This window comes from Hyperolius riggenbachi, chromosome 9, assembly GCF_040937935.1.
Source record: "Hyperolius riggenbachi isolate aHypRig1 chromosome 9, aHypRig1.pri, whole genome shotgun sequence".
Lineage (NCBI taxonomy): Eukaryota > Metazoa > Chordata > Amphibia > Anura > Hyperoliidae > Hyperolius > Hyperolius riggenbachi.
In genome coordinates, this window is record NC_090654.1 from 222,608,959 (window position 1) to 222,629,993 (window position 21,035).

At 47.0% G+C, this 21,035-nt stretch overlaps 1 protein-coding gene across 1 annotated transcript in view; it reads right to left on the reverse strand.

Annotated features, from left to right (window-relative positions):
• SNX6 (sorting nexin 6) overlaps positions 1 to 19,315 on the reverse strand; it is a 62,849-nt gene extending 43,534 nt beyond the window's left edge. Inside the window, exons 1-3 of the mRNA XM_068251912.1 lie at positions 19,200 to 19,315; positions 19,032 to 19,082; positions 3,319 to 3,423 (exon numbers count right to left, since the gene is read on the reverse strand). Of these exons, the coding sequence (XP_068108013.1) occupies positions 3,319 to 3,423; positions 19,032 to 19,082; positions 19,200 to 19,205 (162 nt within the window). The 5' untranslated portion in view covers positions 19,206 to 19,315. The remainder of the gene's footprint in view (positions 1 to 3,318; positions 3,424 to 19,031; positions 19,083 to 19,199) is intronic.
• Positions 19,316 to 21,035: the final 1,720 nt, after the last annotated feature.

Sequence of the window (21,035 nt, forward strand, 5' to 3'; positions counted from 1 at the left end):
ATGAAGGCTGCCATATTGATTTCTTTTTAACCAATATCAGTTGTCTGGCATCTTTCTGATCTATTTGGCTGCAGTGGTGTCTGAAAAACACCATAATAAGCATGCAGCTTATCTTGTCAGATCTGACAATAATGTCTGAATCACAAGATCTGCTGGCATGCTTGTTCAGGCTATATGGCTAATACTGGGCATACACGGGTCGATGCCGGCGCATCCCCGCTCGTCCCCGCGGCCGCCCGGATCGATTCCCGCTCGTCCCCGCGGGCACTTCCTTATCTGGGGGTCATTTTTTCTTTTGTCCTGTCCGCCGGTATAGAGCGCGGAATCAATCTGGCGGGTCATCAGACAAGTCGGATATTATCAATCGAGCCATCAACGGCTCGATTGATTATGAAAAACGACCAGTGTATGCCCAGCATTAGAGTAAGAGTAGTATTGCTTAACCTCTTGCCACCCGCTCCATGCCAATAGACGTGAACGCGGCGGCAGGCCCAGGACCACTCCACGCCGATTGGCGTAAATGGCTGGGAATGAGGAATGCAGGAGGTTGCGCGCGCATCTCCGCATGAATGCCGGAGCTTCGCCACGCCATCAGTCTCCCAGCACCGTCTAATAACTGTACAGCGCTGCGGTCTAAGGCAGCGCTGTACTGGGAACAGCCGTATGACACGGGGAGACAGGAGTGATCGGCTGTCATAGGCGGATGCCTATGACAGCTGATCATGGCGAGTGGCTGGTGGGGAGGAGAGAGGGAGAGCTGGGGGGGGGGGGGGGGGCGACTAGTAAAATGTATTAGAGAAATAATAAAATATTTATAAAAAGATAAACAAACACTGGGGGAGTGATCAGACCCAGAAAGCTCTGTTGGTGGGGAGAAAAGGCGGGGAGGGGGGAGGAGGAATCACTTGTGTGCTGACATGTACGTCTCTGCAGCAAGGCCTTAAAGCTGCAGTGGCCTATTTAGTGAAAAATGATCTGGTCTTTGGGGGGGGGGGGGGGGTGTTTAAGACCACGGTCCTTAAGTGGTTAAAAGGAAATAAATATGGCAGCCTCCACATACCTCTCGCTATAGTTGCCCTTTAACACAAATGTGACTTGTCATCAGTATTCACTTTAGACATATTTTTAACAAAGTGTAACAGGTACGTTAAGTTACGTATGGAGCATAACCACCAGGCTTATTTTAAAGTGAGCCTAAAGTAACCTAAAACCCCCAAACTACTGAACAAGCCTTGCATATTGTATCATTTTCTCGTCTTAAAACAAAAATTACCTCCACATGAATTAGATTTATGTTGGTGCTTTATGAATACAATAAATAAATAATTAGAAACAAATCCCTTAAACATCATCCTCTTGTGTACCTGAAAAGCAGGCCTGCATTCAGCTGGTTTGTAGCACACCTTTGGCAAATTCCATTTTCAAAGCCATATAGTCCATCTCATAGACAGATGCCTCAAGCCATTTTGGCCTTTATCAGTGTGAGGTATGGCTGGAAATTCCTCTATGACTGGACTTATCAGGGTGGTGTTACAGGGCATCCAGTTACACTATGAGAACCTGAGCCAGCAGGATTTTTTCTAGTGGGCCTAACGGCTGGTATACACCATGCAATTTCCCGTCAGATGGACGGGTCAAATTGATTATTTCTAACAGGTCCGATATGGTTTCCAATAGCTTTTCGGATCAATTTTGTATAGAACTGATTGGTAAATAGATCAGAAAAACAAATCAGAAACCAGATCGGACCTGTTGGAAATAATTTAATTTGACCCATCGATCTGACAGGAAATTGCATGGTGTGTAGCAGGCAGTAAGCAACCAAAAATCCGTCCCTTCCCCACAAACCCAAAAACTGTTCTAGATGTATGACTGGCTTTCTAATTAAAAAAAACCAAAAAAACAAAAAAACTGTACTGTGCATATTTCTCAGTGTCCTGAAGTGGCGTTTTATAAGTGTTGCTTCTTGCTAATGTTGTGAAGGTACAATTTGTCAATTCCTTTTGTTTTAAAGAGAACCCGAGGTGGGATTATATTATGCTAGTGGGGCACAGAGGCTGGTTGTGCACAGTAACACCAGCCTCTGTTGCCCCATGGTGTGCCTCAAAGACCCCCCTGAGCGCCGCTATACCCCCGCAGTGCTGGCGACACGCAGCGTGTCGCCAGCACAATGTTTATCTAAGCGCTGTCTGTCAGCGCCGCTCTCCCGCCTCCTCTGTATCGGCGCTACCCGCCGCGTCACTTCCCTCCAATCAGCGGGAGGGAAGGGACACAGGCGGGTAGCGCCGATAAGGAGGAGGCGGGGGAGCCGCGCTGACAGACAGCGCTTAGGTAAACATTGTCGCCAGCACTGCGGGGGTATAGCGGCGCGTGGGGGTCTTTGAGGCACACCAAGGGGCAACAGAGGCTGGTGTTACTGTGCACAACCAGCCTCTGTGCCCCACTAGCATAATATAATCCCACCTCGGGTTCTCTTTAAGAAGCTGGTGTTTAACTTGACATTGAAGCGAATTGTCTCTTCCTGGAAGAAATGGACTACACGGTGGGAGATAGCACAAACTTGCTCAAACTCATACTGATAAAGGCAGTTATTAACCCGTTAGCAGCTTCAATAGTTATCTTGTTTGAGATAAGTGTGCTGCTTTTGACCTTAGTCGGCAGAACTCTTAGTGCTGTCGATTCTTGGAATACTTTGATCTCTCTCTCTGCTAGCAGACAATATAGAAACTGAAAGCAGATGTCCTCTATTATTGTCTCACACTGACCATTCTGACAATGGACCATAAATACACATTACAGCAGTATTAATTAGAAGCAAGGAAATATAACAAGAAAAAAATATGTGCTAAGCACTTGCAAGCCTCTAAATAAATTGGCTTCTAAAGGGTTAAAAAGCATGAAAAGGCTGCTTGCAGCCATCTTTTAAAAGCAAATTGAAAACAATGGAAAATGGTATTTACAGTGAATTGCAATATCTGATATAACTAGGAAAACACTTATTTTATGTATCATGGAGCTCTACTTTTAAATGGAGACTGAACCTTTTTGGTTGGGTTTGATATGGTGGTGGTGTGGGCAGAAAAGGAAATGTTTGCAGTCTCCGGGTCTTCTACGTGTGGATTAGAAAGCGAGAAGTAATAAATCAGACTTTTTAGCATGTCAAAAACTCTCTGTATAGAGTGATGAGCACTTCTGCCAATCGCAAGGGCTCATTTTCTCTTGACAGTAAACCCCTGCACTGCCCAACTGAGGTAAGTGATACTGAAGAAAGGCTTCTGAAGGTATCGGAGGTAAGGCTTCTGAAGAAAGAGGATTTACCTTTGTGTGCACAGTGAATTTCACTTTGTCTCGCTCACTCAGGGCATCGGATATATCAACTTGCAGAGTGGCATCAGGCTGAAGGTCTACATTAACTGCCCGTGGCTGAGGAAAAAATATATATACACAGGTATTAAGGCTTTCAGCCATTCAAATATTTATAATACATTATTACCAAATCCATTTTAAAATACAGCAGTAGGTAATGAATGAAACGTAAGCCATTCTATACAGATTCTTCACAGAGTATTAAGGCAGAAAGAGAGTGAAGTTGGTAAAGGAGACCGATTGGCAAGCCTGAGGGCTCAAACCCACTAGCAGCTTTTTCTAAGCACCAGTGATTTGAAAAAGCTCTTGCTAATGTAAGCTATTGGGTATTTTTATGAAATCACATCCCTCTAGTTCGATCACACCCATAGAATTACATTAGCAGGAGCTTTTAAAATCCCAAAGCGCTCAGAAAAGCGCTCCTAGTGGGTTCCAGGCCTGAGGCCGGTTTCACCCTAGCAACTAGCGTTCTGATTGCAGTGCAATCGGATGATCTCATCACACCGCTAAAAAGAAGCTTCATAGACCCCCTATGTTGATGCCCAGTAATGTAATTTTCGGCAGCGAACCAAACACTAGGTGAGGTTCTCTAGCGCGCACTTCCTGTGGCTGAAATACGAACTGCGCGGAAGTGTACTGAAAAAATTTGCTTCCGTGCATGTACACCAGAAAGCGAACCAGTTTAAAATATCTGCGGCGCCATAAACTTGCATGACTTCTGGTCAACGTACAACACATCGGATGTTGACCCATAAGGCTCTGATGCGGTCACGTCAGATCAGATGCTTTTGGCGCATCGCATCCGATCTGAAATGGCCCATAGACTTTCATTGCTTTAGCGTTACCCTGTGGTAAAAAAGGGTAACGCAATGAAAATGCACCAGTAAGAAAGGGGCCTCATACAAAAGAGAGGTATGGAAAGTTCTCAAAGTTAGCGTGAGGCTGGATTCACACTACAAATTGGCGTTAGCGTTGTAACCGCCGCACCACCAAAAACAGGCCTTCAGGGAACACAGTCTTAGTAAACGGTGTTCCCTGTCTGACATTCATCCAAACAGGAAGTGACGCGTGCTTGCGGTCACTTCCTGTTTGGGTATGCGGAAGTGCACGGAAGCCTGTTTTAAAGATACACTTCTGCGCATGCGCCGCCAACATGTTTAAAGAAACCTGCGTCGCCATAGACCAGGCATGGGCAAACTTGGCCCTCCAGCTGTTAAGGAACTACAACTCTCACAATGCATTTGCCTTTATGAGTCATGGCTGTGGCTGTAAGACTCCAATGCATTGTGGGACTTGTAGTTCCTTAACAGCTGGAGGACCAAGTTTGCCCATGCCTGCCATAGGCTAACATGACCTCCAGGACGACCCAGATCGCCGCAGGGTAATGCAAGTATGCGCTAGCATTAAATCAGGCACTTCCGGTGCAGCGTACCGCAACGTGGATAGTATGAACTTCCCCATAGGCTTTCTTTAGGCTGTGGTAGCAGTGCAGTAATTTGCTGCACCGAACAGCCACAGTGTGAAAGGGCCCTCAGGGTTTCAGGGTCTGAGAGGTAAGGATAGTGTTATGTGAAAGTAACAGGTGAAGATAGGATAAACTGTGGATTGGGTTTAGGCATTAGGTCATTTGAAGGGGAACTTCAGCCTAAACAAAAACATACTGTCATTAAGTTACATTAGTTATGTCAATTAAAATATAATCTCTTACCCACCCTGTTTTAAAAGAACAGGCAAATGTTTGTAATTTCATGGGGGCAGCCATCTTTTTCATGTGGGCAGCCATCTTTTTGGTTGAAAGGAGGTGACAGGGAGCATGATACACAGTTCCAACTGTCCTGATCACCCCTCCCAGCTGCCCACGCTAGGCTTCAAATCCCAAATTCAAAATAAAAAAAGTTGCACCAAAACAGCAGAAGGAGAACATCAAAAATCCCATCATGCTTTGCACAGCACCAGGGGAAAATGCCCAGGCAGTTTTCTTCTGTGCAGGTAAAAATGAGGCTTGGGTAAGAAAAACAAAGTTCTGATGCTGTGAAACTGTTAAAGAAACACCAAGCCTTTTCAGTGCTGCTGAATAGATTTTTAGTCTGGAGGTTCACTTTAAAGGGTGGAGTTTAGGGCAAGGCATTAGGGGAAGAGTCATAACAAGATCCAGACATCAGGCAGGTAAGAAGGAACCGTTAGTTGTTAGGTTAATGTTAAGGATATCAGCAAGAAAAGGGTTTTCAGTTACGGTTAGCAGAAGACCGGGTGGGGTGGGGGTAAAATGAAGGATGGAAGTCTGAGGACCCCCTAATAGCTACTCAGCATTCAGTTTTGTGGTCCCATAATTATACACATGCTCAATGACATGCATACAAAAACAATGACTCTGCTTTTGGGCTACACCAGCAGCCTAGCTGGTTAACTGTCCAGCAAATGTCAGCAGCCATGTTGAAACACACACTTATGCCAGTGTCTGGGCTTGTATGCACTTTGTTTGTGCCTTGTTCCACTTGAAGCATAAGAAACAGGATTTGTCCAGTGTTGCTTCTGAGGGAGGGATCACACTTGCATCTGTAGGAATCGTAGAGAATTCCCTGCAAGCATATTGCTGAACAAAAGTGCATTTTGCAAAGAGTTTTAACTTGAAGTTTTTTGTTTGTTTTACAGTAGCCACTGATTTCAATGTAAAACCGCAAGCGTTGTGTGGGAAAGTAGAGCAGGTTGCATTTTGTTTTTGAAGCAATGCGGAATCGCATATGCCTCCGAAAAGCGCACAGGCATCATAGACTATCATTATATGCAATGCCGCGTGCATTTTTTTGTGTGCTACAAACTGCTGCAGATTTTTTTCAAGTATGAGCCCTGCCTCAAAGTTTCTGAACTCTATATGGGAGATTTACTAAAGCATGTGTGTGTGAATGGTAAGACTCCACTACAAACAACCAGTTTGTACAGAGGAACCAACAGGTTCCGTTCCAGAAGGTTGTTTGCGAGCGGAATTTGCTTGTAAGTAGAATCATGTGTTATAGATACTGGAATGTGTAGATAAATGATTTACCATACTTTTCTCAACTCTGGATATGGGCATTTGTTAAAAATAACCAAAAAAACATTGTTTTATAATATGCTTTGAACTACTTTCAACAGTTTATACAATATTGTAACATGTAACAAACATTTGTAATAACAGAACAGTCTGGGTAGATTTGGGGCGTACGTGGCGTTTTGCTGCCCGGTCACTTTTGCGCAGGGTTAGCCAAGTGACAGCTCACCCTGCTGCTGCGGACATTCTGGGTGCGGTAATTACTGTTCCTCCTCCGAGTAATAGCAATTCGAGGAAGAAGTAGTTCAGGGTCCGGCGATCGCCTGCACCCGAATTACACTGCTGCATGGCCATAGACATAAGTATGGCCTCAATTTATAAAAGGCTGTGTGCTTAAAATTCTGGTCGTTAAAATACTGCATTCGGTATTTCAGACTTTTGTGTGCTAATTCATAAAGATTTTCACAGGTGCCTTAGAAGTTCATTAAATTACCAAAGCCCATTGAGCGGTAACAGAAGTGCGGAGTTGTCTGTCTTTTGTCACATGCAGTGAGGGAATTACAATAGTAAGAGGCATCCTCGACATCCCTTTAGAATGCACGTTTGTTGTACTGCCTCTGCTCGTTCTGAATGAGTCTTAACATTTTAACTGCCACACCTTAGATGAACTTCGAGACTTTAGTCTTTACATATGTCATACTTAAGTGATTTTACCCACTAGTTCCTCCGCATATTCAAACAGGAACTGAATGGGTTACACTGCTTAAAGGGATACTGTAGGGGGTCAGGGGAAAATGAGTTAAACTTACCCGGGGCTTCTAACGGTCCCCGCAGACATCCTGTGTTGGCGCAGCCACTCACCGATGCTCTGGCCCCGCCTCTGGTTCACTTCTGGAATTTCAGACTTTAAAGTCTGAAAACCACTGCGCCTGCGTTGCCGTGTCCTCGATCCCGCTGATGTCATCAAGAGCGCACAGCGCAGGCCCAGTATGGTCTGTGTCTGCGTAGTACACTCCTGGTGACATCAGCGGGAGCGAGGACACGGGCGTGCAGGCGCAGTGGTTTTCTGACTTTGAAGTCAGAAATTCCAAAAGTGAACTGGAGGCGGGGCCGGAGCATCGGTGAGTGGCTGCGCCAACACAGGATGTCTGCGGGGGACCATTAGAAGTCCCGGGTAAGTTCAACTCATTTTCCCCCGACCCCCCTACAGTATCCCTTTAAAGCCTCATCTACACGTGTAGATGAGGCAGCGATCCGGCGGCTCGATTAGCCGCCGGATTGCTTCTTCCGCGTCCCCGTGCCGGAATCAATACCCGCTCGATTCCCGCTCGTCCCCGCGCCGCTTGTCCCCTTGCGGGGAGCGAGCAGGGAATCGGCGGTGCGGAGATCCATCCTGTTGGATCTTATCGAGCCGCACCAGCGGCTCGATTGATAAGGAACATCGCGGCCGCATCTACGCGTGTAGATTAGGGTTTCTGGGGGGAAATCTGTTTTGTTCCGATTCTCTGCTGGCTGGCTTTCTGGGGCTAGAAAAGTTTTGTCCTGCTGGAGAAGCCTGATCAGGAGACAGGGGCTGTTTCTATTGGCTCTCTGCTCCTATCAGTCAGCAGCTGTCTCTGCGAGTCACAGCTCCCAGCACAGACTCACAAAGACTTTGCATTGTTAAGACCACACCAGAGGTGCCCACAGTGACTACTGTGGGTATTACTGCATGTTCTAGTTTCTATGAATTGACATTGGCTGACATTGACTGACAGATGTTGAGGTAATTACCGCACAAGTCGGTAATTTACCTCACTGCTCTGTAATTTCAGCTTTTCATGCGGTAACAGGGTTTATGAATTGACATTTTCCTAAGTGCTTGGTAAAGTCAGCAGTTTTCTACATTACCAAATGCGGTAATGCTTTATGAATCAAAGCCTTTATGTTTATGACGGCGATCCAGTCAAGCGCAGCGTGGGGAAGAGGGTGCACCAAAATTACCTGCCTCGAGCAGTTTGTACATGAAAATAACTGTCTGTACAGGCTTTGTTTGAATATACGCGTTCTCAGTATGTTCACGGCACTAAGCCTTATTAAATTGATCTTTTCATTTAAATTTTCAGGCTGCTAAGAATTTACCGAACTGAAAGCAAGCTCTTTGTTATCATGGCAACAATGATGCGTTTCTGGAGTACAAATTATGCTGGAACTCCCAACTAGCTTTACAGAGTAAAAGCCATTAGGGCTCTTTTCAACAAAAGATGCATTGGCTGGCAACAAACTTTAACACTCCTAGCTGCGTTTTAGCTGAGATAAGGTTCATCATGAAATAAACTGTGGCGCTGACCAAAAAAAAAAAAAAAACAACACGTTTTGTATTTTTGTTTTGTAGATACAAGCATATTGGCTCCAGTATGTGTAGCATAAACTGTTACGCTGTGTTTAAAGGATATCATAGCTGAAAACATAAAGCAAAATGGGGGGGGGGGGGGAAGCAGGCATGTCTGGTGAGCTGCCCTGATGTCTCCCCCCCCATTCTCTTCAGCCCCTCTCCTTTCACTGCACCTGTGCTGGCCCAGCTGCACGCATCCTACAGTGCGCGACTGCAGCCCGGAGCGCTCTGCGCATGATGTCACGATTATGTCATGAGCAGAGCACTCGTGCACTGTAGAAGGCACGCAGTAAAGCCAGCGCAGATGCAGTAAAGCCCGACTCCAGTGACTTGGAAAAGGGTGCCGGGAGAGGGGGGCTTGAGTAGGAAAGGGGGGGGGGGGGGGGGCCAGAGGAGAACGGGGGTGGGGGAGGGAGCGGTGGACATCAGGACAGCTCCCCAAACATGCCCCCCCCCCCGCTTCTCCTTATGTTTTTGGTTATGGTATACTTTAAATTCATAGTAATAGTGAATAGCACTCATAAATTCATAGTAATAGCAAACAAGCTACAGCAGGGCTGGGCAAACTAAGTGGCCCGGGCCACATTCTTCTCCTCTGGTCTTCCCTCCCTGTAGAGTTGCGAGTGGACATTAACAAGAGGGTTAACTCACATAATTGCTGCTCCAGCCTCGGGTCTCCATTGCTACAGCGGCGTCATGTGACACACGATACTAGGCGCTGGAAGTAGCAATTAGGCAAGTTAACCTCATTAATGCCCACTTACAACTCTGCAGGGAGGGAGGAGCGCAATCTGGCCGTTCAGAGGCGGGCCAGATTCACGGCACATAAGGGCTGGATACGGCCAATAGGCCATAGTTTGCCCAGTGCTGAGCTACAGTATGTGCTGGGTCTATGCTTGTAGAAACCCCGAGCCAAAGCTTCGGTTTAAGACCCATTCTGGTGCTCGGAGCTCAGCTTCATGTTTACTTGGCAGCTCTATTGGCTGTCCCCTGGTACTTCGCAACTGCCCGGGACTTCCTAACTGATTGGGGCTGCGCTCCTTTTCTTGCACATGTATGGCCGTGCTGCAGACGCGCAAGCGTGCAACATTGGCTTCTCTAGGCTTGTGGCGCAGGCGTGGCTGTGCACATGATCGAAGGAGGAGCACAGGCCCGATCAGACTACCGGCAGAATGGTAATCTTTGGAGGGTCCACAAGCAGCAACGAAGGACCAGAGGATGCCCATGTTGGGTCCAGTTGCTTCACTCTGCTATATGATTTTGTAACCGAGCTTGTCCGAAGAACAATTCAACCTAGCCGTTCTGTTTAACTGTGCTCCTTTATCCTCTGTATGGCCCCAATGGTGACCCACATTAGGAGCTGACACTGTAATGAGAGGACAGCACCACCTGTTGACACTATGCTGCATGTTGCTTTGCTAAAAAATAAATTCGAGATTAAAAATTGAAGAGGCCAGACCCAGGGACCGGTGGTAGGGCTGTTTAGGAGCACATCTAGCTACCTAACCTGGTAAGAGGGCTACATAGCACTGGCAGCACATCCAGGCCAGCTACCTAACCTGGGGGAATATCTATGTCCGTGTGAACTTGTTTTGGGGCTCAATGGTTTTCCATGTGCCCGCATGACTGGAAAGTAGTTACCGGGCAGAGAATGGTTGGAGACCCCTGCTTTAAGTAGATTCTCAGTAAGAACTTCCTCCTGCAGGTTTCAATTATTGCTCCCTCCATGTGTCACAGACTTAAAAAACATTTGGTGCAGCCAGAGTCTTTTGTGTAATAATGTGAAACAAAATTTCAGTTACATGACGGGGAGTCTCTGCATTTGGGCACAGACAACATGAGAACTGCAAGACTGAAATAACTGATACTGGGAGGGGATGGACATGGTTATGTCAATGAAGAAAAAGGGGTCACAATGAATGTACTTTATCAAAATTATTTGTAAGAGACTTTTGTAACAAATTGCTGGAAAATGTTGGGTGGAGTTTTGGGCTGATTTCTATTTCCTTTTAAGAAATGCATGTTCCCTGGCTGTCATACTGATCTTTTGGATTCAACACCGAGTACCAAACCAGTATGAAGCATGGGGCCACTGAAGGGGTAACACTGCGTTTTGCAATCAGTTTGCCTTATCTAGAAAGACGTAAACCATGAGGTAAACATAGCAGAATTCGCAGAGCATGCTTTATACCGGTGGGTACTGATAGTGATCAGGGTTTGACTGATCGCAAACGTTCTGCATGCAGCATATCTTCCCATGTCCTTAGCTGCCAGTAAAAAAAAAAATAAAAAAAAATATGTAAAATTGCATTTTACTTGTAGTGTAAAACATCCCCGAGTTCTGTTTTCCACGACGTGTTTTGCAATGTGAATGTGATGAGGACAGCAAAATGCTAGGTACGCTTCAAGCTAATGGAAACCGCGTTGGGCTGTTTCTATTAGTGCGCTGCTCTTGCAACATGATTTTTCCCGAACTGTAGTAATTCCTGGCCCCCAAGCACCCTTTGATCGCATTGTTCTGCCCACTTCCATGGGAATTGCTCCGTCACATGCCAGCTATACTCCCTCCGCATAACAGAAACGTTGCTTCTCTGGAGCCTGATGACAGGTCTGTACACTGTCAGTCGTGCTCAAGCAGGGCTGTGGAGTCTGAGTCAAGGGGTAGGAGCAATTTTGGGTACCTGGAGTCAGAGTCAGTGGTTTCATAAACGGAGGAGTTGGAGGATTTTCGTACAGACTCCACAGTTCAAGAAATCACGTAGCGATCACTCCTGGGTGACCGATTCCCCGGAGAACCCCCCCACCATGTGTATGGAGCTTCAGTCTAAAGGTGGCCATTAAAGAGACACTGAAGAGATAGATATAGATAGAGATAGATAGAGATATATATATATATATATATAATATATATATATATATATATATATATATTATATATTTTGTGTGTGTGTGTGTGTGTGTGTGTGTGTAGTACAGCTATGAAATAAAGCATTAGGAACAGACCTCATAAGTGTAATATTGTTTCCAGTACAGGAACAGTTAAGAAACTCCAGTTATCTATGCAAAAGAGCCACTGACTTTCAAAGTCACAGAGAGCTCTGTCTTCTGAAGCTTGTTATCTCAACTGTCAGTCACTGTATTTTCTTTTTCTCTGCAGAGGATAGTTCAAAAGTTCACTAGCCTGCTCTGTAAAATCATTCAGAATGCTGAGTAGTGTGTAAACTGAAAATATTAGAGAAGGATGCAATGTTATAAAACAATGAAAATATGAGAATATTTTCTTTGCTACTAATGTACTAGTAATCTGTACTACACAACTAATTCATCATAATTTTTTTTTCGCTTCAGTGTCTCTCAGTACAATATTTTCATCACGTGATCTTTCAACGCAATATTTATGATCGAGTTGTACACAAAACAGAGCAGTTTTTGGTAACAATCGACAAGAAGCAATTTTTTGGTCAATTGTAAATGAAAATTCTTAAGGTGTATTGTAACACTGAAGAATTTCTTAAGCAGCCCATACACTGGTCGATTTCTGCCATCGATATATGGCAGATTCGACCGCTGTGATCAAATTGGCTCAAAATCGACATGGTCGAATCTGCTGCAAATCTATAAGTGTATGGGTACATGTTCACAGTCTCTTTCCACAATCTGAGACAGGTGTCGTGTCTGGCACTAAAGCAGGGGTCTCAAACTCAATTTACCTGGGGGCCGCAGGAGGCAAAGTCAGGATGAGGCTGGGCCGCATAAGGAATTTCACAATCACGGCGCATCGCCGCCTCTCTCACTCTTCCTTCACAGAGAGGGGCGGGGAGAGGCGATCCATGCGGTGATTGACGTCAGGAGGGCCTTCCAGGAAATGCCGGCGGATTGCCCCCCGGGCGATTTGGTGGCTCTGCAGCCCTCGTTTAGCGGCGGGGATGCAGCGGATTACTTGGGAGCACTGAAGCGAACTATAAGGAAGCTTTTGCTGGCGAGGGGCACAAAATATTGTATCGAGGGCCGCGAGTTTGAGACCCTTGCACTAAAGGGACATTTCATAGGACAACACCCACATACCATAGCTCCACCCACAAACACAAGGTTTTGGACATTGCAGGGATGGCCAGATTAGACTGTGCTTTGGAAAGACTGAGTCTGCTTGCAGATTGCACCCAGCAGAGAACGTATTTCACCAAGTTCCAAACTGTGGTTTCCAGAACAAACATTCAGTTTCAATCATTTCCTAAACCACACACAAGTCAGCTTGCTACTCTCACACATGATAGGATCACTAATAGAGATGGTTAGTGAGATGCTAATAATTACGGCCTGCATGTATATTTAATGTAATTTGTATGCGGCTTGAATTGGACTATTCCAAATTGGCATGAAGTGCAACCACTCTACCAAGTAGTTTTATGTGCACTACAGACACTAAGATGAATACCAAAGGAGTTTCCTGCATTTATCTTAATGCGCTATATATCACTGCAGATGGATAGGCTGACTTTTTGACATCCAAATCTTGGGTGTAAAGCAAGGGGGGGGGGGGGGGGGTCGTCCTATCTGCAGCTACTCGGGAGCCCAGCCCTTCCGACAAAACACAAAATGCAGTCCTGCAAAACTGCATAACTTTTACACCAACCGCACGTAATCGGACATCATACAATAGCAATGCTATTTACACCGTAAATCAACAGACACAGCGCATCACACAATGGTGTGGCTGTGGCCCAATGTGAACCCAGCCTAATAGTGACTTTCAATCTTCATTAGGGATAGTCGTTTGGAAATCCAAGTTGAAGCAAATGCTATGCTAATTTTAAGCAAAAGAAGATTGTATCAGATCAATCAAATGCAGCAATTTTATATTTGTTTGGAATTTTTATAATACTTATTCACACACACACACACATCTACCTACCTATCTCCATTTAGGCTGCTTACACACAGGGACATTACAGGAGCACGTTAGTGCAGCCTGTAACGCTCCCCCAACGCACAGCAGTGTAACACAAGTGGGCTGTTCACACTGTCCACGTTGCGTTACATTTAACGCTGCACGTTCTTCCGAAAGTGCAGCATGCTACGGCGTAACAGCGGCTTAAGCCGCGTTAGACTGTTTGCACATGCTCAGTCATGTTGGGGAGGAGGGGAGAACTGTGACGTGCAGTGTTTACTTCCTGGTGCGGCCGCTCTGTGCGGCGATTGGCCGGCGGGACCACGTGATGCCGCATGCGTCCCAGAGTACGCATCACGGACGCCAGAGTGAGCTGCACAACGCAGCTCACTCTGACGTCCACATCGAAGAGCACCAGGCCTTGCGTTAGGTGCATGTTATGCGACCTTAACGTAGCACCTAACGCAACGTCTTGGTGTGCAAGTAGTCTTAAACTAAACCAGTGATGCTTGGTCCCCAGAGGAGGGCAACATTCATGTTCCAGGGCACTGGCTTTCCACAGTGGATGTTTTAATGGCTAATAAACAGAGTGTAAACATCTTAATGCATTCGGAAAGGCTCACTTATTAACAGAGCACAGTAAGAAATTTGTCAGCTGAGAGAATTCCAGACATTTTAAGTGCTGGAAAGTGGTGTGGCTCAAGGAAACCAGACCTGTGTCTGAACACAACAATGGTGATGGCAAGCATTCAAATCTGTCACAAATAGTATCTTAATTTTAGTTAAAGGACAATGGAAGTGAGAGAGATATGGTGGCTGCCATATTTATTTCCTTTTAACAATACCATTTGCCCGGCTGTCCTGCTGATCCTCTGCCTCTAATACTTCCAGCCATATACCCTGAACAAGCATGCAGCTGATCAGGTGTTTCTGATATTATTGCCAGATCTGACAAGATTAGCTGCATGCTTGTTGCAGGGTTGTGATCCAGACACTACACTACAGTCAAATAGATCAGCAGGGAGGCCAGGCAACTGGTATTGTTTAAAAAGGACGTAAAAGGGAAAGAGGCGCCCTGATGTAATAAAAGCATCTAAAATCAGCTTAAAATCGAAAAGTAATATGAGGTAGCTTACCTCAATGACGAAACCTCTGTAGTTAATACAAGGGATTTTTATTAGCACAGGCAACGCGTTTCGCGGGTCTCAGCCCGCTTCATCAGGCCAGTAAAAGTGCCAAATAGAAAAGATCATCTAGCATAGGGAGCCCAGTAAAAGTGCCAAATAGAAAAGATCATCTAGCATAGGGAGGCTCCCTATGCTAGATGATCTTTTCTATTTGGCACTTTTACTGGCCTGATGAAGCGGGCTGAGACCCGCGAAAAGCTACCTCATATCACTTTTCGATTTTAAGCTGATTTTAGATGCTTTTATTACATCAGGGCGCCTCTTTCCCTTTTACGTGCTAAGTATACCCCCGAACACATCCTGTCCGAGGGGAGGTGGCAGACCACCAGTGGAGTCCCCACAGTGGACTCTGTCCCCTTTTTTCCACTAAGAGAGCGACCATCCTTCCGGTTCTGGCTAGGACCACCCCGAGTGGAGTCAGGTTTATTGTCTCCACCTGCTTCCTGTGGTTGGTTGCCCCAAGCAACCTCCCTTTGTGAGTAGTGCTTTTAATTTATTTTCTTTTATTGTGGTCATTGACATATTGCACTACTGGGCTCCCGTTTTTTGTCTCCTGTGACTTTTTCTACAGGGTGTTCATCTCCCCTACTACAATTGTTTAAAAAGGAAATAAATATGGTGGCCTCCATATACCTCTCACTACAGTTGTCCTCCAAGGCCTCTTTCCCACGGACAGCAAAAAACAGCACATTTAACGCAGATTAGCCGCCCAGGTGCCAATACCAAGTGCCTTCCAATTACAAAGCAATGCAACCGAATGGGAGTGTTTGTAACCACACGCATGTCAGCTGTTGCAAACGAATTCCAAAGCTCCTGTTCAGTTCTCGTAGCACAAAAAAAAAAAATCCAGCTAAAAAAAACCTAAAGAATGGACTGGGGGACTTTGTTGTCTGTCCCGCCTAAAATGGGCAGTTGCAAGTTATGCCCTGCTTGTGGCCATGATGGTGGCAAGGGACAAGCAGCCATAGCATAGTGAGGTTCTTTCTGCCTCTCCGATGAGCAGGGACCAGCAGCCGTGCCACAGTGCAGATCCCCCTGGCCTCTCCGATGAGCAGGGACAAGCAGCCGTGCCACAGTGCAGATCCCCCTGCCTCTCCGATGAGCAGGGACAAGCAGCCGTGCCACAGTGCAGATCCCCCTGGCCTCTCCGATGAGCAGGGACAAGCAGCCGTGCCACAGTGCAGATCCCCCTGGCCTCTCCGATGAGCAGGGACAAGCAGCCGTGCCACAGTGCAGATCCCCCTGGCCTCTCCGATGAGCAGGGACAAGCAGCCGTGCCACAGTGCAGATCCCCCTGGCCTCTCCGATGAGCAGGGACAAGCAGCCGTGCCACAGTGCAGATCCCCCTGGCCTCTCCGATGAGCAGGGACAAGCAGCCGTGCCACAGTGCAGATCCCCCTGGCCTCTCCGATGAGCAGGGACAAGCAGCCGTGCCACAGTGCAGATCCCCCTGGCCTCTCCGATGAGCAGGGACAAGCAGCCGGGCCACAGTGCAGATCCCCCTGCCTCTCCGGTGAGCAGGGACAAGCAGCCGGGCCACAGTGCAGATCCCCCTGCCTCTCTGACGAGAAGTAACAAGCAGCCATGCCACAGTACAGAAGCCTCCTAGCTTTCTGATGCCGCAGTACAGAAGCCTCCTAGCTTTCTGATGCCGCAGTACAGAAGCCTCCTAGCTTTCTGATGCCGCAGTACAGAAGCCTCCTAGCTTTCTGATGCCGCAGTACAGAAGCCTCCTAGCTTTCTGATGCCGCAGTACAGAAGCCTCCTAGCTTTCTGATGCCGCAGTACAGAAGCCTCCTAGCTTTCTGATGCCGCAGTACAGAAGCCTCCTAGCTTTCTGATGCCGCAGTACAGAAGCCTCCTAGCTTTCTGATGCCGCAGTACAGAAGCCTCCTAGCTTTCTGATGCCGCAGTACAGAAGCCTCCTAGCTTTCTGATGCCGCAGTACAGAAGCCTCCTAGCTTTCTGATGCCGCAGTACAGAAGCCTCCTAGCTTTCTGATGCCGCAGTACAGAAGCCTCCTAGCTTTCTGATGCCGCAGTACAGAAGCCTCCTAGCTTTCTGATGCCGCAGTACAGAAGCCTCCTAGCTTTCTGATGCCACAGTACAGAAGCCTCCTAGCTTTCTGATGCCACAGTACAGAAGCCTCCTAGCTTTCTGATGCCACAGTACAGAAGCTTCCTAGCTTTCTGATGCCACAGTACAGAAGCCTCCTAGCTTTCTGATGCCACAGTACAGACCGTCCTAGCTTTCTGATGCCACAGTACAGAAGCGTCCTAGCTTTCTGATGCCACAGTACAGAAGCGTCCTAGCTTTCTGATGCCACAGTACAGAAGCCTCCTAGCTTTCTGATGCCACAGTACAGACCGTCCTAGCTTTCTGATGCCACAGTACAGAAGCCTCCTAGCTTTCTGATGCCACAGTACAGAAGCCTCCTAGCTTTCTGATGCCACAGTACAGAAGCCTCCTAGCTTTCTGATGCCACAGTACAGAAGCCTCCTAGCTTTCTGATGCCACAGTACAGAAGCCTCCTAGCTTTCTGATGCCACAGTACAGAAGCCTCCTAGCTTTCTGATGCCACAGTACAGAAGCCTCCTAGCTTTCTGATGCCACAGTACAGAAGCCTCCTAGCTTTCTGATGCCACAGTACAGAAGCCTCCTAGCTTTCTGATGCCACAGTACAGAAGCCTCCTAGCTTTCTGATGCCACAGTACAGAAGCCTCCTAGCTTTCTGATGCCACAGTACAGAAGCCTCCTAGCTTTCTGATGCCACAGTACAGAAGCCTCCTAGCTTTCTGATGCCACAGTACAGAAGCCTCCTAGCTTTCTGATGCCACAGTACAGAAGCCTCCTAGCTTTCTGATGCCACAGTACAGAAGCCTCCTAGCTTTCTGATGCCACAGTACAGACCGTCCTAGCTTTCTGATGCCACAGTACAGACCGTCCTAGCTTTCTGATGCCACAGTACAGAAGCCTCCTAGCTTTCTGATGCCACAGTACAGAAGCCTCCTAGCTTTCTGATGCCACAGTACAGAAGCCTCCTAGCTTTCTGATGCCACAGTACAGAAGCCTCCTAGCTTTCTGATGCCGCAGTACAGAAGCCTCCTAGCTTTCTGATGCCGCAGTACAGAAGCCTCCTAGCTTTCTGATGCCGCAGTACAGAAGCCTCCTAGCTTTCTGATGCCGCAGTACAGAAGCCTCCTAGCTTTCTGATGCCGCAGTACAGAAGCCTCCTAGCTTTCTGATGCCACAGTACAGAAGCCTCCTAGCTTTCTGATGCCACAGTACAGAAGCCTCCTAGCTTTCTGATGCCACAGTACAGAAGCCTCCTAGCTTTCTGATGCCACAGTACAGAAGCCTCCTAGCTTTCTGATGCCACAGTACAGAAGCCTCCTAGCTTTCTGATGCCACAGTACAGAAGCCTCCTAGCTTTCTGATGCCACAGTACAGAAGCCTCCTAGCTTTCTGATGCCACAGTACAGAAGCCTCCTAGCTTTCTGATGCCACAGTACAGACCGTCCTAGCTTTCTGATGCCACAGTACAGACCGTCCTAGCTTTCTGATGCCACAGTACAGACCGTCCTAGCTTTCTGATGCCACAGTACAGACCGTCCTAGCTTTCTGATGCCACAGGACAGAAGCCTCCTAGCTTTCTGATGCCACAGGACAGAAACCTCCTAGCTTTCTGATGCCACAGGACAGAAACCTCCTAGCTTTCTGATGCCACAGGACAGAAACCTCCTAGCTTTCTGATGCCACAGGACAGTAACCTCCTAGCTTTCTGATGCCACAGGACAGAAACCTCCTAGCTTTCTGATGCCACAGGACAAAAACCTCCTAGCTTTCTGATGCCACAGGACAAAAACCTCCTAGCTTTCTGATGCCACAGGACAAAAACCTCCTAGCTTTCTGATGCCACAGGACAGAAACCTCCTAGCTTTTTGGTGCCACAGCACAGAAGCCTCCTGGCTTTCTGGTGAAAACCAGTCATGCCACAGTAGTACAGATCCTCCGTTTTTCTGATGAATGGGAGAAGACTGAAAATAATGATCATCTAATATTGGCCTCCTCAAGCAGTATCTGAATGGCTGGCCTTTCTGTATTGGCTGCAGACCCCTGAACCCCCCAGTCACAGCAGAGGAGCACATTCCCTCAGAGGTTCCAACACAACGATAGATGGTCACTCACCGCTCTGTCCTCCTCTGACAGGAAGTCGGGTCCGTCATCCAGGCCTTCCTGCTGCAGAAAGACAACAAGACAGAGTATATTAACCACCATTGCATCCACCAGCTTCACCCAGTCAGCAGCAGAGCACCCAGGGCTGCCTCTCACCCGCCCTCCCCCTCCGATACTCACCATCATGGCTGAGACGGTCACAGGCAGGCAGGGGACGGGCTCCAACCGGGATCAGGGGGAGGAGAGATGGCCGCCAGGGCACGTGACAGGAGGAGGGGGCTTAGTGACAGCTGGACCAGTTTCAGAGGCTGCTGATGAGGGGACGTGTCACATGACAGCGATCTGGCCCACTGCGCGGCCATGTTTGTTGAGGGAGGGGAGGTTGGTCCTGCCTGGTGACAGCTCGCAAATCAGCGACGCTTATGTACAAACAGATCAACGTACCAGCACAGAACTGTTTTTCAGTGATCTGGTGTTTTTCAGTGATCTGGTGTTTTTTCATTAGCTTGCATCATAGTGATTTCACAGTTGATATAGAGCTGGAGGATGTTGGGTGACACATAAGGAACTCATTGCTTGGCTGTTGTAAACTGCCAGAACCCAAAAGTCCACTTTCACACAAACCACCCTGTCGGCGAGATTTTACATGCGATTCCGATTTTTAATCGGTACTGCAAGCTGCGTTTTTCTTTTGATAGCATCCAGGAAAAATCGGAATCGCAGTGTGCAGGGGGCTAGGGGTCAAATCCGCATTGAAAATCTGCATGTGGTTAGATTCAATTCGTATGCGTAAAAACGTACGCGTAAAAACCCGGAAGCGAAAATCGTCTAAGCCATAGATGTTCCAATCCAATCGCCTATCCCGGTCATGTATTAAACTTATCTTTTCAGACTAAAATATGTACATGCTCCTAACCCTTAATAGGGATGAATATCAACAGTATATAGTAAGAAAAAAATGAAAAGAATAAAAAGGATAAAACTAGCGCTAGGTGTCTGGCGGCCACCCACAGCAGCGGCCAGACACCGAACATCACATCAAAAACAATAATCACATCTCACCCTCCCAGACTGGCGTCCGCCTCAATTGCGGCGGCCAGTCTGGGCTGACCAGAAAAAAAAAATTACCAATTCTATCCCGACTGGCGTCCACCCCTGGCGGCCAGTCGTGAAAGAAACAGGCAAAAAATAATAATAATAATAATAATTTGAAGGCCAGCCCGAACTGGCGGCAGCCAGTCCAGGATAGCCAATATGGGCTGCAGGGCTCCTCTCTTTCTCACCCAAGGGCTCAAGTTCAAACACCATATGGCCTTTGCAGAAATTCTGATATTATTATTATTATTCTTTATATAGCGCCGACATATTACGCAGCGCTGTACAGTGTATATATATATATATATCTTGTCACTAACTGTCCCTCAAAGGAGCTCACAATCTAATCCCTACCATTGCCATATGTCTATATTATGAAGTGTAAGTACTGTAGTCTAGGGCCAATTTTTAGAGGGAGCCAATTAACTTATCTGTATGTTTTTGGAATGTGGGAGGAAACCGGAGTGCCCAGAGGAAACCCATGCAGACACGGAGAGAACATACAAACTCTTTGCAGATAGTGCCCTGGCTGGGATGTGAACCAGGGACCCAGCGCTGCAAGGCGAGAGAGCTAACCACTACGCCACCGTGCTGCCCTGATATGCCCACCTTTTGGAATGATAGTCCCTATTTTGAACCAAATTTCTCTTTCCCTCTTTCTCCACACATCATTTTGGTGCTGGTGACTTGGGCACTTTTTGTTTTGGTGCCAGCTTAGCAGAAAAATGTATCCTTACCGCAGCGGCATAATACAGGAAAAGCTCCTAACAATTTATCTTTAGGAAGGAAAATGTTGCTGAATTTATTACATTTGTCCTGCTGTGTTTGACTGGACGTGTGTCATGAGCATGATTGCATGTGTGGAGAGGACGTGCCTGCTGCCCAAATGCTATTCAGCTAAAAGGTTTTCCAGTTTCTCTT